This window comes from Rhinatrema bivittatum, chromosome 15 (assembly GCF_901001135.1).
Source record: "Rhinatrema bivittatum chromosome 15, aRhiBiv1.1, whole genome shotgun sequence".
NCBI lineage: Eukaryota > Metazoa > Chordata > Amphibia > Gymnophiona > Rhinatrematidae > Rhinatrema > Rhinatrema bivittatum.
This window is the reverse complement of record NC_042629.1, coordinates 75,373,077-75,394,480: the sequence shown is the minus strand read 5'-3', so window position 1 is coordinate 75,394,480 and position 21,404 is coordinate 75,373,077. Positions and strand designations below refer to the sequence as shown.

The 21,404-nt window shown below is 49.9% G+C and overlaps 2 protein-coding genes across 5 annotated transcripts in view; one reads left to right on the top strand and one right to left on the bottom strand.

Moving 5' to 3' along the window:
* The first annotated feature begins 4,377 nt into the window (after positions 1-4,377).
* On the top strand, positions 4,378-10,748 carry TAS1R3 (taste 1 receptor member 3). Its single transcript, XM_029578066.1, has 6 exons — positions 4,378-4,565; positions 5,136-5,418; positions 6,100-6,882; positions 7,007-7,225; positions 8,134-8,257; positions 9,835-10,748. The coding sequence occupies exons 1-6, from the start codon at positions 4,378-4,380 to the stop codon at positions 10,746-10,748; spliced, it is 2,511 nt and encodes an 836-aa protein (XP_029433926.1).
* Positions 10,749-18,416: 7,668 nt separating this feature from the next.
* DVL1 (dishevelled segment polarity protein 1) overlaps positions 18,417-21,404 on the bottom strand; it is a 97,542-nt gene continuing 94,554 nt past the window's right edge. For 2 of the 4 annotated variants that reach the window (XM_029578348.1, XM_029578349.1), the window contains one exon: positions 18,417-20,470. In XM_029578348.1, coding sequence (XP_029434208.1) covers positions 20,076-20,470 — 395 coding nt within the window. In that variant the 3' untranslated portion in view covers positions 18,417-20,075. The remainder of the gene's footprint in view (positions 20,471-21,404) is intronic. The other 2 variants (XM_029578347.1, XM_029578350.1) reach the window with 2 other exon arrangements.

Here is a 21,404-nt window from a genome sequence, read left to right as displayed (position 1 = left end):
TGACCCTCTGACTGACCAGGTGGGGCCAAGCGTTGGTGTGGGCCATCACTTTCACCAGGCTGCGTTAGTTCATTGCCTGGGGCATAGCATAGAAACATAGAAATGACGGCAGAAGAAGACCAAACGGCCCATCCAGTCTGCCCAGCAAGCTTCACACATTTTTTCTCTCATACTTATCTGTTTCTTTTAGCTCTTGGTTCTATTTCCCTTCCTCCCCCACCATTAATGTAGAGAGCAGTGTCTGAAAGAATCAACCTCAGCTTTCCTTTCGCTGTGGCTTTTGTTTTCCATCAGAGGGCCACTTTAAAACAAGAGGCATTCATTAAAAGGCGTTTCACTGCTGTTCAGCACCATGGTCTGGACAGCTCCTGAAACAAATAGATGGGGAGATCCCCTCGCGTTTTTTCACATGTTTTATATATATATATATATCTTTACTGTGAGGTTCTGAGCCCAGTTTTGTACTTTTACTATTTTAAACTCACCTCGTTACAGCCGTTAAATAAAAATTAAAACTTTTAATATAGATGTGTGCGTATTTTCAAAAAAGGTGCACAAAACCTGGCAAAACAGAAGACACAAAGCATGCTTGGTGAAAAAAGGAGATGAATAGTAAGAGGTATAAGAACGGGCCAGCAGAAACTTGGGCTTTTAAACAGTGATGGGAAGGGAGCTGCTGCGCACTCTTCCTGGCTCTTTCACTTGGGACCCTCGGGGGCACTTTCCAGCCCCCACGGATGCCGCTTCCTAGCCGCAGTTAAGCCTCTGAAATAGGCAGGACCCTCATTGCCTGCTAATTCTCCACTGGGGGGTGGGGGGGGGGGGGCGTTGTTTGGTAGAGGAAGAGGAGGTTTTGCATTGAGCACGGTTTTGCATTGAGCACGGAGGACAGACTTGATTGTGGCAGCTTTACTTCCAAAACATATGTCAAAACCCAACCGAAAAGAAGAAGGTGAAAGGAACTGGCTTTCTAAAATGTTTTGTGTTTTTTTTTTTTAATTTGAATTCTAAAAAAATTGGCAGACCCTTGTTTCTTAATAGTATGGGGGGGGGGGGGGGGGGAGTACAAGTGCAAAAACCAATAGGAACTGCCCAGGCCACTCCGAAGGTTGGGTTGAGAAAGCAACAAGGAAGGCTATCTAACAAAGCCGAGTAGGCAACAAAATGTGGATTAGAAGCCAATGTGTCCAAAGTATGAACCTTTATTGAAGATAAAAACTAAGCAACGCCCGACTCAGGCCGAGTTTCGCCCTATATCAATAGGGCTGCATCAGGGGCTCTGTGAATATCAAATCATGTTCATATTGATGCAGATGGAGTGTAATAAATTGCATCAAAAAGGTCCATTCATTAATTTTGGCAACAAATACATGTCTTTACACGGTGCATCCGTGGATCAACTAAATAACAAAGATTTGATTCATTGCAGGGATTTAAACACCCGAACTAAAACGTCCATCAGCTGATGGGGGCGTGGTCTTGAATATCCTGTATGTGACAACCATTAATGGATTTTGACAACAAGTACACATATTTTCACGGGTTGGACAGGACGGGCAAATGTCTTGAGTCAGACTAAGACACAGAGGGTCATAATAATCGTGGCTAACTACGGACTGAAAGGTCTCTATGTTTTGATACCTGGAAATGTTAGACTCACAACATTGCAAGTTTTAAGGGGATCATTGCAGGCATTCATAAAATGAATGAGCAGGATCGTCCACTTCTCCATGCAGGCCATGGCGCTGGGTCCCCCTCCCTCCTAGGCGGTCTCCCTATAACACTCAATAAGGAGAAGGGGCAGGACTCTCGTCTTCCCTGTGGGTGAACTTTCTGGTGGTATAAGGTGAGTTAGAAAGGAGGGGACCCACCTGAGGAACAACATCATCCTGCCACAGTGAGGAAAGCGCTGGAAAACCAGCAGGAAATGGACTCAGCATGCAAGCAAGGTACCGAAAACCATAATGAATGAGGCCATAGCTGTTCAGTCACTGCTTCCTGCCCGACCTGTACTGTTGCATGAGGATGCATGGATACTCCACTTCCACTGGAAAAGATCAAGGAAATCCTAAATATTAGTGAGTGTTATGGGCTTTTCAGCTACATAATACATGGTTAGACCCAGCCGATGAAGCACCTCCCTGGGTTTTAAAAACTGAAGAAATCGATATAACCATAATACAGCGCCTTAAAACGTCAAACAGCCATGCTAGCATTAAAAAGGCAGCGAGAAAGCTTAGGTCTTTTCCAGCCAGGTGCTCTTAGGGCTCAGACCTCTTACACACACCCTGAGGACAGGACAAATTAAGAAGCGCACTTTTTCACGCTCAGTGTGAGGGGAAGGATGCGCGACCAACGCTACCGGGAACTCTCTCCACCCTCAGGGCTTTTCCACCTGGGACTATGTTTAGAGATACAAAGATACAGTTGAGCGAAATCAAATCGAGAGAGCATGGACACCCAGTTCCAGTGAGTTCTCTTGCAGAATTAGTTAATGAGGGAAAACAATCCCTGAGTATTCTCAGAACGCTCTAATGAAGTCATAAATACCTGCTCAGCCTAATTAGTGAGAACAAGCTGCCCCATCCTTCATTTCCCGAAAGAGCAGGTCTAGAAGGAAGGGAAATGGAAATAGGACGCTGGCCCCAGCAGACATCCCGAAGCCCGCCGTGCATGCACAGAGCAATTATCCCCTGCCCCGGGGACCTGCTCCGGGCTATTACATGCATGCTTGCTCCGGATAGCTCTGCTTAAGGAGCACTGCTACATCAGGCTGCCTTCACCCCATGCACAGAGCAATTATCCCTGCCCCGGGGACCTGCTCCGGGCTATCACATGCATGCTTGCTCCGGATAGCTCTGCTTAAGGAGCACTGCTACATCAGGCTGCCTTCACCCCATGCACAGAGCAATTATCCCCTGCCCCGGGGACCTGCTCCGGGCTATTACATGCATGCTTGCTCCGGATAGCTCTGCTTAAGGAGCACTGCTACATCAGGCTGCCTTCACCCGGGAGGTCTGGGATGGTGCAGGGACCTAGGTCCTCGCCCTCTACGGACACAAGGACAGCTGCCTGCAGGGTCACATACGCAGGTTGGCAGCTCTGGCACACCGTGCTCAGCGCCTCTCTTTACTGTCTTTCCAAACCTTGACCCATTTGGGATGTCATCACCCCAGATTGATTTCTGTTTCCCTCGCTTTCACCTTTTATCATGGCCAGCAGTTCTACATCAGCTTGTTTTCCACCAGAATCTCTAACACAGAGATCCAAACGATGCCAGTGCTCTGTTAATCTGCCACCTTGTGAGACCTCCCTGCTCAGATAGCCCCTTCTTCTAGGATTTAATAAAGTGGCAGATTAGATAGGCCTTGTAATCTTTCCCTGCTGTCACATTTCTCAGTCTCTAATAGTCCCCTGTTATGCATCTGTTACAGTCACTGAAATGAGGCAAGCAAAATACATAGAGAGAAACAGAGATTATTACAAAGCTTTGAGGTCATTCCTGGGAGGGGTGGCTGCAGGGAGAAGGATCAGGAGAGAGGGCTCTAGGGCTGGCAGTGTGGACAGGAAGAACGGTGAAGAATTGTTGGGCTATTTGATCTTTTTCTGTCATCATCTACTATCTGGCAATGCACAGCCTTGAATTTTGGAATTATTTTGGCTCCTCTAACCTCTCCTGAAAGTTTGTTTCAGGTATCCTCCTCCCTCTCAGTAAAAAAAACAACAAAAGTATTTTGGTATTTTGTATTTTTCCCTTTCCCTTTGAGCGTCTCTCTCTTCCCCTTTATCTCATGAGCCCTTGGCTCTGAGCTTTTCATTCTATAGAAAACGCCTCCTTCGTTGAATCCTCTATTGGAACGTTTGCTTCCTACCTCTCTTTTCACTTTCTTTTTTTTTCTAGAAAGAAAAGCCAAATGAACCGTCCTGAGGAAGATGAATAAGGAACAGGAAAAAGCATCTCTGTTTCCTAATTCTGCAGACGGCATCAGTAAAGTAAAAAGGCATTCAGGGAAGGTTTCTGTAGCGCTGTATGTAAGATAAGGTGCTAGGGTTTCTGCCTTTTACAGAAAGGCTGACGAGGTGTGGATGTACCTGAGGTCCAGGGAGTTCATCTGGATGCTAAAGTATCAGAGCTCAGCTCACAAACGTTTGCCTGCCTCATTAAACACCGGGCTCCAGCGTAGCGAGCGGGGAATGGAGCCAGGGGCTCTTTAAACTCTGCATTCCGCTCAGGCCTCCTGTCTCTTTAAACTCTGCATTCCGCTCAGGCCTCCTGTCTCTTACGATCCTGCCAGTGCCAGCCGAAGGGCAGATAAGGCGTCTTATTCCCGAAAATCACCTTCCACAGGCCGTGTGTTGGTGCCGGGGGCAGGTAATATGCTTGGAGTGGAGCTGCTGGGGTTTTTCTGTCTCCTCTTCCCCGTTGGGGGCCGCAGCCAGGTGGTGACCCCTATTAATGACCAGGCTGTGAGGTTCAGCTCTCCGGGGGACTTTGTGATCGGAGGAATGTTCCCCGTTCATTCCAGCGTGCATTACCCTCCGCTGGACATCCCCACCTGTACCAGGTAAGCCCTGAGCAGCGCCATGCAAAAGCAGCCCGAACTCATCCCCGCGGGGGTAAGGAACGTACTCTGAGATTTAAGAGGGTCGTCGGGGATGAACTGCCCGCCAAGAAATGTGGGAAGAGGTGTGTAAGCCCTAAGATTACCGACTCAAGCTGATTGATGTAGCAGATAGAAAGCCTTGGCTTCTCGGTCTGTGGGATGGCAGATGGGATGTGCCGGGAGAAGCTTGTTAGATTGCGCTGTGTGACTCAATGTTTGCAGGTCTAGAAGCAAAGCCGGGGCACCATTGAAGAAATAATTATAGAAGAACCAAATTCCTAGTTGTGCATGTACTGCATAGAGAGTTTTAGGTCTTCTTTTACCAGCGATGACGACTTGCCGTTTCGTTAAAAGCCTGTAGACTTAGGCCAGGTATAGTAAGCATTTCCTCTGCAGACACCCAGGCTTTTCTCCTATTCCGGGTCTAAGATGAAAAAGCTGAGGAAATCAGGAGGGACAGCATTAATGCGTCCGGCTCTGGGGCTCAGCCTTACTAATGTCTTTCTTTAGTTTCTATGCTCCTGGCTACAGAAAGCTCCTGGCCATGAGATTTGCCATTGATGAGATCAACAATTCCAGCAGCCTGCTGCCGAAGGTCACCCTGGGCTACGACATCTACGACACTTGCTTTGAGACACGGGTGGCCATGCGGCCTGCAATGAGCTTCCTGTCCAGGCACCCCGGTGGGGATGGTCTACAGGTGCAGTGCAACTACACAGACTACAGGCCACGCATCCTGGCTGTAGTGGGACCAGAGAGCTCAGAGGAGTGCATAATACTCGCCAGGCTCTTTAACCTCATCACACTCCCCCAGGTACAGGGAGACCTGCAGGGCTGTTCCTTTACCTGATGTCTCTTTCTAGTAATACTAGAAAGAAGTGCCTGGGGGTGCTCGGGTAGTCAGTGGTCTGTAACAGGCTGTATGTGGGTTCGTGTGTATCCATGCATGTCTGTGTGTCTGTGGCTGTCTGCCTGCCTGTGCGGGCACGTCTGAGTGACCATACGGCTTCTGGTACATGCTTGTGTACTCTTGTATGTGCCTGTGCCTGCCTGTGGGATCATGAGTCGGGCAGGCGTGGCTCGGGTAGTCTGATCTAGAACAGCCTGTACATGTGCCGGGGGACGACGACTTAGGTCTGTGTGCATGTGTGTGCATGTGTGTGCATGTGTGTGCGAAACAGGCCTTGGGCTTTGCACAGTGCAGCAATCCAAGCCTTTTAGATATAGATTATTCTATATATGAATACACCTGGGTGCTCATAACACACAAAGGTCAGGTGAGAGTGGCACCGTTAGTGGCCCTCCCCCTTCTTTAAACATCTAGTAACATCACTACCTCCCTCCTTTGTCAATTTTAATTTTATATTTTGTAGACTCACCCTGTTTCCTTTCTCTTTAACCCCTGCTTCCCCATTATTCAACCCACAAATTGGGAGGTCTTCCTGTGCACGAGGATGGAAGCTTAACCTTATTCCCTGCCTTCTGTATGTCCCAGGTCAGCTATTCAGCCTCCAGCGACATCCTGAGGGACAGGACCCGCTTTCCTTCTTTCTTTCAAATGGTGCCCAGTGACAGGAGCCTGGTGCAGGCCATGGCACAGCTGGTGAGCCGCTTCCAGTGGAACTGGGTAGCAGTGGTAGGCTCAGATGATGAGGATGGGCATAGGGCGGTGGAGCGCTTCACTGAGCTGGCCTCCATTATGGAGATTTGCGTTGCCTACCAAGATCTGATCCCCAGCTACGCTTCTGAGCCCGAGAGCGCCAAGAGAGTGGCCGAGATTGCAGATGGACTGGTCCAGTCCCATGTCAATGTCACTCTTGTATTTGCTAATGAGATCAATGTGATGAAGCTGATGAAGGCTCTCCTCCAAAGGAACATCATCAACAAAGTCTGGCTTGCCAGTGAAAAGTGGGCGACCTCGCCATCAGTAGCAGCCATTCCCGACATCTCCTCGCTGGGCACAGTCATTGGCTTTGCTATAAAAAGTGGGCCTATGCCAGGCTTCAGGGAGTACGTGCAACGTATTCTAGCAAACCAGGGGCTGGGAAGCGAGCCCCCTGCTGTTTGTGTGCCTGGGATAAGCAGGGGGAAGCAATGCCCAGAATGCGAAATGCTCACCTTGGCCAATATATCAAGCATATTGGATAGCACCGTCTACCGCACAACGTTTAACACTTACACTGCTGTCTACGCCCTGGCACACGCACTGCATCAGCTCCTTCAGTGCGACGCAGGTGAACTCAACTGCACCAAGGACGCGCAGATCTACCCCTGGCAGGTAAGGAGCTGAAGGGAGAGGGATATGGTACCTAGAGAGATGATGCAATGTAGTTTACAAGACTAGCCCAGCAACAGGTAAATTATACCTACTTCTCCAGGATTTCATTATTCGTGTCTTCCAGCTGCTGGAACAGATGGCAAAACTTAACTTTACCGTTAACTCCCATCCAATCTACATGAGCAACTCTGGAGAGCCACCAGTAGGTTATGAAATTATCACCTGGGGCTGGAGGAGCAGTAACATTACCCCTGAGTTTTTACCTGTTGGAAATTATAATCCCATGGAAGGCAAAATCGATGTGGATAGGAGCAAGATCCAGTGGTGCACAGAACACAGACAGGTAAATGGTTAGGCTGCTGCTGCTGCCGCCGCCAGAATAATTCACAGCAAGCCAGGCGGACCTTTCTGCTCAGCAGCAGGGCTCTGCTCAGTTCTTCCGCTGCCGGGGTTGAGGATGCAGTGGAGGCAGCACTCACGGCCCTGGAAGGAGGGAGCAGGATCGAGGGGCTCGCTTTAGGCTCCGTGATTGCAGGAAACCTTGGCTGAGGGCCAGCAGCGCTACAACTGCGCTAAGGGAGTGGGGAGGAGATGTAAAAGGAGAAATAATTGGCCAGCGCGTTGTGATTGAAGGCTGCAGGGGCCAGGTCTCAGCCCCCACGTTCCACAACAGCCAGAAAGAATTCATAGAAAGCCCCTGTGCATGCAAAGAAAAGCATTTTAAGAGAACTTTGTAAAACTCTAAATTACGATTTCACATACGGGTCTTCCAGCCAGCTTGGTTCTGCTGCAGGGAGAGAACTGCATCCCTCCATCCCCAATCCATGCAGGCTATGTCTGCTTTTTTAAATTGTAGTTTAATGTCTTTAGATTATGAATGATTTGACATTTCCTACTCTGAACGCTGGATAGAGCAGATACAAAATCCTGAATGTGCTATTTTACGATGCAATCAAGCAAAACAAGGCGACTGCCCAAGCCACAAAGCAAACAAAAAAAACAGAATACAGGGCAGGAAAAAGCACTTAATGTCCATTAACTGCTAGGTTAAGGCAGATGTAGACCAGAGCCATCCAAACTGAAAAATAAAGCTGTGTTTCTGTTACACAAGAATCAGCTCTTCCTGAAAGAGCAGTGACCCCTTTAAAAGTCCTTACCTTGGCTTTTAAGAGTGATAGAGAGGACGCAGAACGGTGACAATGACAGTACCCACGTCACAGTCTCAGTTTCTGTTGTGCCGGTGTCCCTAAGGTTCCTCAGTCCAACTGCTCCCAGCAGTGCGAGCCCGGCCAGATGAAGCACGTGAAGGATGATCAGTCCTGCTGCTACGAGTGCGAGAGCTGTGCTGCTGGATCCTTCCAGAACCTCAGCGAGGGTAAGATCTCCGCCACGCCTGCGCACCCAGGAGGCGGCGCTGGGATTTTTAATTGCACGCGCGCACGCAGCCAGCGCGGTTTAAGGGGTTTCGCCAGCACAGCTAGCACGCATGTGTCTTCAATAGGAGCCTGGCGGCTTTTGCACATGTACAAACACGAAGTTTAAGGCATGATCGTGCGAGGCACATTCGCCGTTTTCCAATTAGTCCAGCCCTTTGTCCACTTAATAGCGAGGTCTTTCAGGTGCCTCTGGCTCTTCATCCAGCAGGCGCCCCCCGTGACCCGAACCCCCTCATCCTGACCTGTGAGCCCCAAAACTTGAGCTCCTCATGAGCAGCAGTAAAGTGAGGTGGATACCTAGGGTACACACGCGGAGGATTTCAGACCTAAGTCTTGCTCCCCCCCTTATTCCGCACAGGCCACTGGTAAACACACGCATGTTCTGTGGCTTTTTAAAATCCCTGTTGTGTGTATGAGGGCATTTTTGCGCATGCAACATTTTTAAAATGACCCTGTAGCCGAGCAAGCTTGAAACAGCCCACAGACATATAAAGTCACCAGCAGACATTGCACTAATTGCCACAGATAAAAAAAACCAAAACACTTTCCCTTTGAAAATTGCTTAAGAAAAAGGAGCTTCCAACTCTGCACCTGGTTTTGCTGCAGGAACGTTTTCCGGGTTAAGGTGCCATATTTTCTGCAGAATGCACGTCCCCTGCAAGCCCCTCCCTCCCCCCCCTCTGGCCCCAGGAATGTCTGCGCTCACTGTGCATAAAGTCAGAGCTGTACCTGCAGTGCACCCTAACCTTATCCACACCCAGGGTGGGCAAGGGCAACGATCCCCAGGTCTGCACGCACAGAGTCTCCTGACCACAGGACGACAACCTTTATGGTTAAAGGAGAGCTGCATCCTTCTCCAGCTCGATGAACGTGGCTGTTGGGTTGGATAATGGAGTTTAGACCATCAGCTAGTGGTGGGGGCATCTTCTGTGGTGCCACGCGTAGGGCCAGGATGTCCTTGGCGCCCTCAGCCATTACAGAACTGCTCAGTTGCTGCCTGCACAGGATGGGCACCGGTAGGGGGGGCTCATGCCAGAGACAGTAGTGCTGAAGGCTTGGGGGGTCTTCAACAATAAGAAGTTTCCTTCTATTTGGCCAGGCAAAGTGCTCCTGCTGGACCTCCTGAAGGCCACATGTGCTGCTTCAGTAGGCAGTCCCTCGTGGGGATTACCTCCTGCGGCGGTGCCATGAATAGAGCGAGGGGACGACAGCATAGAAACATTTCAGTAAAAGCAGGCATCAGTTTCAAAGCAAAAGCAGCTGAGGGCATTGGTGGCAGGGGGTTTCTGATCAGCAGAAGGCATTAGCAATGATGGTGAGGCAGCGTTACAGCAGCACTGGTGTTTCTGGAAATATAATAATCATCATCATCATCCTCTTCTTCCTGGGAGCCTGTAAATAATCTTGCAGTGAAATACTTCGAGTTGCCGTGAGCTCAGAACCAGCAGCCCCACCTGTCTCTTAAAACCATAAAAGGTGCTCCCAGGGACCTGACAGGAATGTTTAAACGTTTCAGATCCCTACAAGTGCACGCCCTGCCCCAGCCGTCAGTGGTCCGAGGAGAAGAGTACAGCATGCAGCGACAGGGCCCTGGAGTACATGGACTGGGTGGAAGCCCCTGCTCTACTGGCGGCCGCCCTGACGGTCCTGGGGCTCCTGCTGGTGGCTGCAGTCTCCCTCACGCTGCTCAGGCACCAGCACACGCCAGCTGTCCAGGCTGCAGGCGGACGCTCCTGCCTCCTCATGCTGCTCTCCTTGGCCAGCGTGTGCTGCAGCATTGGCCTTTTTCTGGGGAAACCCAGCTGGCTCCACTGCCAAGTGCGTCAGCCCCTCTTCTCCATCAGCTTCACCGTGTGCCTGTCGGTCCTCCTGGGCAAGTCCCTTCACTTGTCTGGCCTGTGCTTTCCAGATGCTGTTTCCTTTCTCTGTGTCCTCCTCAATCTCCTCATCCAAGGGGGGCTCTGTTCGTTCTGGTACCACCAGTCACCTCCATTTGTCTCAGAGAACCCCAACATCTCTGCCTCTGCCTTTGTGATTGAATGCAGCGAGGGCTCCTTCACGGGCTTCGGGTTGCTCATCTCCTACAATGGCTTCTTGGCCGTCCTCTGTTTCATGTGCACCTTCATGGGACGCAGTGTCGAGAACAGCTACAAGCGTGCCAGGTGCATCACCTTCTCTGTGCTGATCTATTTCCTGGCCTGGATCTTCTTTATACCCACTTACACCACATCCAAAGGGAAAACAGTGCCCCTGTTCCAGGTCTTCTCTGGGCTCATCAGCATCTTCGGGGTGCTGGGAGCCTTTTTCACGCCTCTGTGCTACATCATACTATTCAAGCCGGAGCTGAACACTCTCTCCTACTTTCCAAGCACTGCAGAAGAGCCGCCAGGGGAGCAGCAAGACAGCCGCAGCACTCAGCTACAAAACTGAGAGAAATGCCTCTCCTGGAGGCACATCCAACCAGCCGGGTTTTCAGGAAATCCACAACGAATATGCAGAAGACAGATTTGCATCCAGTACATTGAAGCTCTAGGATATACAAGTCTAGCTTGTACATATTAATTGTGGCAAGCTTGAAAACCCAACCGGTTAAAGTGTGTAAAGAGGGTGGTGAAACTCCGTATTAACGTACAAAGCTTGAGATGTGTCAGAGACGTCAATCTTCAGCACTCCCTCTGCTCCTTTCTGCATATGTGAACGAGGCAGGACGTATGACCTGCACCATCTCACACTCAACAGGAGCGCACACTGCGGGGCTAAACCATCATGCAGCGATAATTCGGTGCATCCTGATTTGCCACTGCTCAGCCATCTCTAACAGAGCTCCGTCATGGTACGGGCATTTCAAGTAAGTGCTTGGCAAGTGGTGCGTGCTAGAGGCAGCGACAGCAGCGAGATGACGTTGGCCTAGGAGAGCTTGAAGCATCTGCACGATCACATCCTGCTTTGTAAGGCTCAATGTGAGAAACGCCCATCGGGCTACAAAATGAAACGGGTCAGCATGGCTGTCAGCAAACTGTGATCAGCAGGCAGAGTTATGTGCTGGTACCTTTAATCCTGTCACAAAGAAAACTCCAGACTGGATCACAACTGAAGGGCAATGTGCTGTTACATTAGATAAACTGAGATCCTTAATGCCTCCTGCTCATTGCCTTGTCCTTCCCTACATGACATCCGTATTTTAGGGGAAAAGTTAGGTTAGACAATCAGCAACATCGCTGTAGGAATCTTTAATTGCTGTAAATGCACTTGATTATAAAATTGTCTAATTCTGTTGTGGGAAAATAGATACCTTTTTTTGGATCAAATAACAGATTGCAAACAGTTTGCTTCCATTTCCTGTACTGTTTGATGTTAAAACACCTCTTTTATATATTCAGAACTGACAATTTTTTTTGACAGAATTTTTTTTTTTTTTTTGGTGAGATGAAATAAGAGAAGACGAAGAATCAAACTGCATGTAAGCTACAGCAGAAATAAAGTCCAGATCTAGTGCTGCGCTGCACTGACTGCACACGGCCTCGCTCACATACTCCTCACGAATGCTATTTGTGCGCACTCCTAGCTGAGAGAGAGAGAGGAGAGGCCAATCTCACACAGGAGGACAGGAGAGTGCAGCATCTACTGCAGCGCGGTGGGAAGATTACCCCCCCTCTCTCATTCTGATCCAGTGGGCCAGCCCCAAAACATATATGAAATGAAAACGTCTAGGACAAAATCCAAAGGGCGGGGAACGAAGCTGTGAGCAAAATGTCCTGATTTGTCAAGCAGCCCTCACACTAAAACCACTTCGTTAAACAAATAAAAGAGCTGCAACATTATCACATAAAATTAGAAGCCTCTTGTTTTAGTGTTTAAAATAGCATTTACACAGAAGCAGCTATATATTAACTATACAAACACTTGCATATTAATACAATATCTACAAAATAAAATATTCAGTGTATGCAATAAACATTTAACAAGGAACAGTGCCGTCCCGGTTCAGAGAGATCCACTTCTGCAGTGGATTCCGACCAGAACAAGTGATAGTCTGGGCTTTAGTCAGTTTTCAACATAACTATTTTCCTCCTTCTGTACATAAATTCTTTATAATTATTTCTAATCACTGATTAGAAGTCATATGTACTCAAATGACACCCCAAATCATTATCCAGTTAAAACCCCAAATGCAGATACAGATTCCCCCTGTGACTGCTTTCATTTTTACACAGTAACAATAGCATTTAGTGAATATATTTGTGCATTGCTGGAGAACTGCCGCATCTCCAAAATGTGTGTTTGAAAGACATTTCAACCTCGCTGACTCAACTAGTTAACCAGGTTAAAAACAATTCACTCCCTGTGTGTGCAAAAGACTGCTGGGCCCTGGGGAGAAGGAAAAACAGGAGTTGTTTTCTCTCTGGCACTTGCTTCTGTCTCTCTCCCATGGAGCCCTCGGTGGGCATGCACGGTTCAGAACGAGCCTCTGCTCCATGCAGGGGCGGCAGGGGCGGCAGGGGCTCTCTCCCCCCCCCCCCCAGTCTGGCTAGACCACTTTGATTGCTTGGAGGAAATGGCCCTTGCCCACACAAATTCACTGCTCCTTCTCTATGCCCCCATGAAAAAGTTATGTCTGGAGCCTGACGCTGCCTCCTCTCTGGGTTAGGAAAGGGCTGCGTGGTGTGGAAACAGAGCTCCCTCTGTCAGTGCTGGGCCCCAAATCACAAAGACAGTAACTTTCCATGTAAAGAGTAGTGTTGGAGGTATCTCCACGCTACAGGGGTTGGGTGGTTTCTCTGGAGAAAAAAAAAGTGTCACCCAGATTAGCTCAATGGTCGTTGCCCCATCCCAAGGGAGGCACGGCTGTGCCTCAGAGCAAAGTGTCCCCCATAGGAGATCCAGACACTGCAACCTGCCCAGTAATAGAACCAGATCGTCATCTGAGCAGTGCCATTCACCACCCAGAGCAAGGAACATTTCATTTCAGCAGGCATTCTGTCTACATGCCAGCGATTCCTGAGCTAGGCTCCAGCAAAGTTATACAGGCAGAAAGGTCACATATGACATCCCACACAGCATGGACAGGAAAATTGGTTCTTACCTGTTAATTTCTGTTCCTGTAATACCACAGATCAGTCCAGACTCCTGGGTTTTGCCTCCCTTCCAGCAGATGGAGACAGAGAAAGTTTTACTTACACTGCCACATAACATGTGGTGCCACCAGCAGTCCCTCAGTATTGACGAGTACCCAAGCTGAGATGGAAATAACACCAACCTCAACCACCACGTTATATTCCCCTGAACGAGCAGTGGGAATTTGAAACCTCAGAACAGATAACCTTGACTTCAATAACAAAAACCATGCAGGACTACATACAAAACCTATGCCAGTCTTAAGATTGATTACTATAACAGATCGAGCGGACTCTCCAAATCAAGACCTCCTCTGGGCAGTACTCTGGACTGATGTGTGGTACTACAGGAAGGAGGAAAATTAGCAAGTAAGAACCAATATTCCTTTCCCTGTACGTACCCGGACCCAGTCCAGACTCCTGGGATGTACCAAAGCTTCCCTAAATGGGGCGAGTCTGCGAGAGTCCCGCTCGAAGCACACTTTCCCCAAAGCCCTTTCACCCTGGGGCCTGGACATCCAAACGATAATGCCCGCGAAAGATTGCAAATTTTCCAAGTAGCCACCCTACAAATCTCCTGGGGCGAGACTTGACGACATTCAGCCCAGGATGCTGCCGGAGAACGGGTCGAATGAGCCTGTAACCCCTCCGGGAACAGGACAACCCTGACAGATGTACACCGAACAAAAGCATCCTTTAACTACCGTGCAATCATGGCCTTCAAAACTTTACAACCCTTTTTTGCACCCCTCCATAGCACAAAAAGGTGATCCGTTAGCCGAAACTGGTAGTGACCTCAAGGCACCTCAAAGCATGCGTGACATCCAAGTGTCTCAACTCTCTAGCATGAGGCTCCGTAGCATCCAAACTTGAAAAAGGACGGTAGTTCCACTGACTGATTCAAGTGAAACGACAAAGCCACCTTCAGCAAAAAAGAAGGAACCGTCCTCAAGGAAACCCTGGAATCCAAAATCCTCAAAAAGGGCTCTTTACAAGACGCTTGCAATTCCGAAATCCTTTGGGCCGAACAAAAGGCCACCCAGAAAATCACCTTCAAAGTGAGATCCTTAATAGTGACTCTCTTAAGTTCCAATGGCGCAGCACACAAGCTCTTAAGGACTAAGTTAAAGTTCCAGGAAGGACACAACTTCTGAACTGGAGGATACAAATGTTTCACCCCCCCCCCCCCCCCCGCCCAGAGAAAAAATGCATTACCTCTGGATGCGCCGCTAGAGTTACTCCCTGCACCTTGCCTCGGAGGCAGTCCAATGCTGCCACCTGAACTCTGAGGGTGTTAAAAGACAACACCTTCAGCAAGCCTTGCCACAAAAAAGCCAAAATATGAGTCACGGAGGCCCGCATAGGATCCACTTCTTGCTCCGCCCTCAAGACCTCAAATAAACGTTCCATATCCTCACAAATGCCAAAGAGGTGGAAATCTTACTTGCTTGTAAAAGGGTAGCAATAACGTCCTCAGAATATCCTCTCTTCCTTAAGTGCTTCCTCTCGAAAGTCAAGCCACAAGATAGAAGTGAGCCACCTGCTCAGAATAAATGGGGCTTTGGCGCAGAAGCGTCCGCAGATGGGCGAACTTCACTGACTGTCCACCACTAAGTTTACTAGGTCTGCAAACAGAGATCACCTCAGTCACTCCGGCGCCACCCGGATTACCTCGCCTGGATGGAAGTCTATCCGCCGCAAGACTTTGCCCACCAGATGCCACGGGGGGAACATTACAGAAGAATGCCGACCAGCCAAGGCAGAACTAAGGCATTGACCCTTTCTGCTCCCCACTACCTTCTCCGACTGAAGAACCGCGGGGCATTGGCGATTTGGCAGGTGGCCATGAGATTCATGTGTGGCTGCCTCATCTTTGGATGAGATACATTGCTTCCTCTGAGAATTCCCACTCTCCGGGATCCAACTACTGATGGCTGAGGAAATCCGCTCACACATTGTCAGTTCTTGCTATGTGAGAAGCCGCTAACAGCGCCAGATGCTGCTCCGCCCAGTGGAACAACTCCTGGCCTCTTGAGCTACCGCCCGAATCTTGGTTCCACCCCGGTTGATGTAAGCCACCGTCATTGCATTGTCCGACAGGACTCTCACAGGCTTTCCCCTCAACAGCAGCAGAAACGCATGCAATGCCAACCTCACTGCCCCCATTTCTAGGTGGTTGATAGACCACAACACTTCCTCCGCCGACCGCAGATCCTGAACAGACTGGTCCTGACACACTGCTCCTCACTCAGAAAGACTGGCGTCAGTAGTAACAACTCTCCAGTTCGGACCTCGAGAGGCTGGACCTGGCCAATTCCGTGAAAGGAAGAGGCAGATGAAACTGATCTGATAATGGATTCCAGCGGGAAAGCAACGTAGACTGTAGAGGTTGTATATGAGCGAATGCCCATGAAACCAACGCCAACGTGAAGGCCACAGAGCCGAGACCTTGCAAGTAATCCCAGACCCTGGGAATCTGCTTCCACTGCAAAGCTCGGACTTGTAGCTGTAATTTGGATATGCGCTTGTCTGTAAGAAAAACCTTCCCCACCTTGGTATCGAAACACACCCCAGAAATTCCAACACCTGAGAAGGGGAAAGATGGCTCTTGGTTTGATTGACAATCCATCCTAATGACCACAGAAGCTGAAGTACCACATCCACTGCCTGCTGACAAAGGAGCTCTGACTTCGCCTGAATCAGCCAGTCATCCAGAAAAGGGTGACCCAAGGCGGCTTTCCTACGGAGAGCCTTCGCCATGACTACTATCACTTTGGTGAAAGTCCAGAGAGCCGTCACCAGACCAAACAGAGGTGCACAAAACTGAAAATGCCATCCCAGGCATTTTATGGACATTGCCCAAGATATGGGCGATTAATAAATTCAAATAAAAGATAAAGGATCATGAATCAGAGATTTCTTTGATGGTTGGTTTGGATTCCTATATGCAAATATGCCTTGGTCAAGTCCAGAGCCGAAACATTACTTCTTTCTTGGGAACAACAAAATAAATGAAATAGCGGCCTTTCCCTTGTTCTTCCAGAGGTTTGGGAACAGCTCTCAGCAACCACAGACAGTCGACCGTTTGCTGTACTACGAGTTTCTCTCTTGTATGAGCAGGGGGAGACTTAACAAATCTCTTAGCGGACAAGCAAACTATAAAGCGAAACCTTGTCTTATCACACCCAGCTCTACCTGATCAGACATATTCTCGGCCCACTCCTCCTAAAAAAGAGTCAACCGATCCCCTACAACCGGTACCGCGGAGTGGACCAGCCTTGTATCATTGGGCAGACTTGGCTCCACCACTTCCCTGGCTAGAGCCATCCCTATTTGATCTGTGCCCACGAGAGGACAGATTCAAGGACAAATGCCGTCCAGCAGACTGCCTCTGGGTGCCACCGATAGCCCTGCCGAGCAGGAAACATTTATTGCATCTGAATTGAGAGTGCGAAGGCAAAGACTCTTTCCTTTTAGGCTTATCTTCAGGCAACATAATCTTTATTTTCCCCGAAAATTTTAATTTTCTCCTCTAAGTTTTGTCGAAAAAGCAGCTTCCCTTTGAAAGGTAAAGCTCCCAGCTAAGACAGATGACACTTTCGCCGACCAGTTCCTCAATCAGAGGAGTCTGAGCCAAAACAGTTGACATCATTGTCCTCAAAGAAGTTCAAATGAGGTCGTATCGTGCATCGGCTCCATAGGCTACCAGCCGCTTAGCCTCAAGGTCAGACTTGGCCCTGTCTGCCTGCAACTGCTGAACCCGGCAGAGACCTGCCCTTAGCATAAAACTGCTGCACACCACAGCCCATATGCCAAGGCAGACACCTCAAAAATCTTCTTGCAGCCCCAGCTACCAGAATGGTTCTCTTTAGTCACCGCCGACACCCAGGCATCCACCTTTGGCACTTTCAGGAGCTCCAGAGTACCCTCAGGCACAGGATATAACTTATCCATCGCTCTGCCAACTTTTCCAGTGTCAGGAGTATCCCACTCTCTAAAAAGCAACTTCTTGATCAACTTATGGAAAGGGAAAATTTCCACCGGGCCCCGCAGACCATCCATAACAGGATCTAAACCCTCCTGACCTGAGTCCTCTTGCGGAACCTGTACATCCAATTACCCCAAAACATGGGGCATCAAGGGAGCCAAATCCTCCTTGTGGAACAGCCAAACCATCTTTGGAGCATCCCCTTCTACAGCCGGGGCCTTCCCCTGCATTTCTTCCAGGTTCTGGTCCGCCAGAGCCGGATCGGTACCATGCGGGTCCTGTGCTTGCAGATCGTCAGTCTGAACTTTCAGAAAGATCCTTCGCCGCGTCTGCCCGCGCGTGCAACCCTGGAGGACGCCAAACCCTCGTAGACCCCACAGCCCGAAAAGGAAGATCGGGGAGAAAGAAGAACCACTTGACCCTCCCCTCAAGAGAGCATGGCTCCACTGCCGGCCAAAAGTAAAATGCATAAAACTGCTCTCTTTTCTTTTCTATTCTTTTTTTTTTTTTTTTTTAACTTTATGAAGGCAAACAAACTCAGGGAAAAAAAGCACTTCCCTGAAAAATGAAGGCTGGCTGCAGGCTGAGGGCGAGGGAACTGGGACCACCAGCTTTCAGCCCTTCACTGGCAATCAAGGACTGAGCAATAAAGGGTCCCCAACCTCCTGCTCATCTACCTCAGAAAGCAGGGGGTATGGCCCCACCAGGACAGGGACCCTTGGGAGGCAATCTCCAAAAGTCCAATTCTGGCTTTGTGTTTTGTCTCAGACTGCAGGTTTTGCACTTCCACCATCTGCTGGAGACAGAGAAATACTGAGGGACTGCAGGTGGCACCTCAGGTTAAGTAGCAGTGTCAGTAAAACTTTGTCTCCATCTGCTGGCAGGGAGGCAAAACCCAGGAGTCTGGACTGATCTGGGTACGTACAGGGAACTGCTGGAAACAGAGAAATACTAAGGGACTGCAGGTGGCACCTCAGGTTATGTACAGTGTCAGTGAGACTCTCTGTCTCCATCTGCTGGAGGGAAGACAAAAACCCAGGAGTCTGGACTGATCTGGGTATGTACAGGGAACAATCAGATATCAGACTGGGGGGGGGGGGGCTCCTGAGACATGGGGTGGTAGTGAAGCTCTGAGTTTATGCAGGGTGAGGAACACAGGGAAACAGCTGCCATCGTACTTGGTACAGAATAAGGAGTATTTCCTTTCCCTTGAAGGAAAGATATCAGATACAGAAACTGCTTCCCTCCACTTCTCAAATATTGTCAGCCCCCCTACCTTAAGGCATTTCACCCAGTTGTGTCCACAGAAATCTCTCTGCTAAAGCTTGCCACTCGCACTCCAGGGAGTTTTGCATCATGAGAAAGTGAAATGATGCACGTCTGACACGGAAATGGCTAATGCCGAAAGAGAGGAATAGCTGAGAGGAGCTGGGGCTGGTGAACCTCCGGCCCTTGACGTGGCCCAGTCTAATGAAGTGACCTCCAACTCAATGCTCCCCCCCGGTGCTGGCAGCCACTCTGTGAGGGCTGCACAACTGACACTCTAGGATCCCTGGGCAACATTACTACCGGAGGCTGTCATGGGAAACTCATGAACACGAAACGCCGTCCATAAATGAAATGATCCAAGTGGTTCACTAGGCAACAGGGAAACCACAGCCCATCCAAACAAACTAATGCGCAGGTTAAAATGCCTACGCTTTGTGAGAAGAGGAGGGAGTGGGACAGGAAAATCATATAAACAGGAAGATACCCGCAGGCAGGAGGGGGCTCCCCAGGGGACAGTTTCACTTGGAGGGGGATGGTGGCCTTCTCAGATGTAGATTCGTGCGGCTGCTTTGCTTACTCCCATTCGCTTCCCCACACACCCTACACCACTAGCACAGAACACGCTGGCTCTACCTTGCTTCTCCCTAAATAATTTAACCAATAATGAAAGATTTCAGCCACTTGCTGTGCCCAGTTTGGGAGAAAAGAAAGGAGCCTATGCACACTGCCTGCTGGATTCTTACTGCCTGAGGGGGCGAGGCAACCAATCAGATGTGGGAAGGGAGTTTTCCAATTTTGTGCCTCTGAGGGAAGGAAATGCTTAGGACACTGGACCCAAGTTAACAATGAGATCTTGCCAAGGTTGCAGAACGTCAATGGCACAGGGTGGGTGGAGACCCAGAAATTCCCAAGAGATCCCTCGACGCCCCACCCTCATTGCTCTAACCTCAGTCCCCTCACCTCCTTCCAGGATCACAATCGGAATCGTAAGTACTGTGCGGTAATGTGAACGATATGTGACAACGATAAGGGAGTGAAAAGGTTGTGCAACCTCTGTGCCGGCACATTACGAGGACAGTAAACCCTAAGGGAGCCCTCTGTGGCGAATCGTAGCTGGCGTTTGTCAGACTTGTAAGAAGGTGCTTCAGTAGGGATGGAGTCACCTTTCCCTAATCAGCCAACGCCGTGGCACTGAAAGTGAGCCCTGCACTTCCCGAAGCTCATCAAGAGAGATCACAGCTGAAAGACAGGGAACCGGGCGGTGCAAATGTCCCAGATTTTTCTCAGTTGCTTTCTCTGCACCACCAGTGCAAGTCAGTAAAGTGTTCCATGCAAGACGAACAAGACCATCAAAGCCGGAGAGGAAGAGAGTGAAGGCACTTCCTGTCACATGATGTCAACGAAGAACTCACAAGGGTTGCCCATGGCCTTCTGGAAGGACTGCCGGCTCCCTGTTAGCTCGGGGGGCACCGAGCCAAGTTCTCGGACTGGGGGCCCTCCAGGGGGGCCGCTGGTCCCGTAGAGTTTTGGGCCGATCTTTGGCAGGCTGTAAAGGGGCGGAACCCCCGGAGGTCCGTGCGAGTGGTGGCTGTGCTGGCTGTGAGTGGCGGAGACGTGACTCCGGTGGCTGAGCTGGCTGATGGGCCGTTCACATCGTCCAACGCCGCCGCAGGTGACATGGTTGGCTTCGCTGCCGCTGCCAGCTGATTTGCGGTCCTTCTCCCTCCCAGGCGCCTTCCGCCCTTCGCTGTTGCTGCGGTTGGAGCCACTGCTTTTACTTCCTAGGCAGAGAGGGACACAGCACACAAGTTACATTTACCCAAAAACACTGCGTCGTTCTGTGCAGCAAGAGACATCATTGCAAGAATACAATGACTGGGAAGCATAAGTCATACAGGGGTGGAAAGCACGGGACGTCAATGCTCAGAGAGCTTCCAGGCAGGTTTCTCCCCTTCCTGCTGGCTTATGTTATTAGTCATTGCACCCCTGTGTTAGGGGAACCTGGGTACAGGGATGTGCACACTCTCAATGCTGTACAGAAAGAATACAACCCCCTCGCTTGCAACGCGCTTCACGGCAGCCAAGGAACTGCAAAAGCAAGCAAGCCACCACCTCCAGGATGGCTGCCAAACACTTGGGACAACACAGAAGTCCGCAAAGGAGAAAGGGGAGGCAGCAAGGTCACCTCAGACTACACCCCGGGCCTCAACATTTCTAAACGAGCCCGAGCATGGAATTAGATTTACACAAGATGAAACTGATTTGTAACTTTCACGTGGATTTGTTTGGACTTCTCCGGGCAGCAGCAGCTTCTCACTGCCGTTCCCCCAAGTCTCGGAGGAAGAGGCATGCGCGGGAGGCTCCAGAACAAGGGGTCAGACTCGGGAGCAATCTGGGGAAACACTGGGGGGGGGGGGGGGGGGGGTGGATGCATGGAACGGCCTCCCAGGGGAGGTGATGGAGACGAGCAAGCCTGGGGTACACACAGGGGACCTGTGAGGGCGCGGGAGGGACTGTGCAGGTGGATGGGAAGACTAGATAGGCCGGATGCTCTTTTTCCATTTCTATATTAGTAAAAGTGGCTTGCATGACATCACAGTGCAAGCAGATGTCATCATCAGGTGTGACGTCAGAGCTGGCCCAGCTCTGGGGGTGGGGGAGGGGGGGGGTTGCTGCCAGCCTCTTGGGCTCACCCCCTTCATGAGCAATGACAGA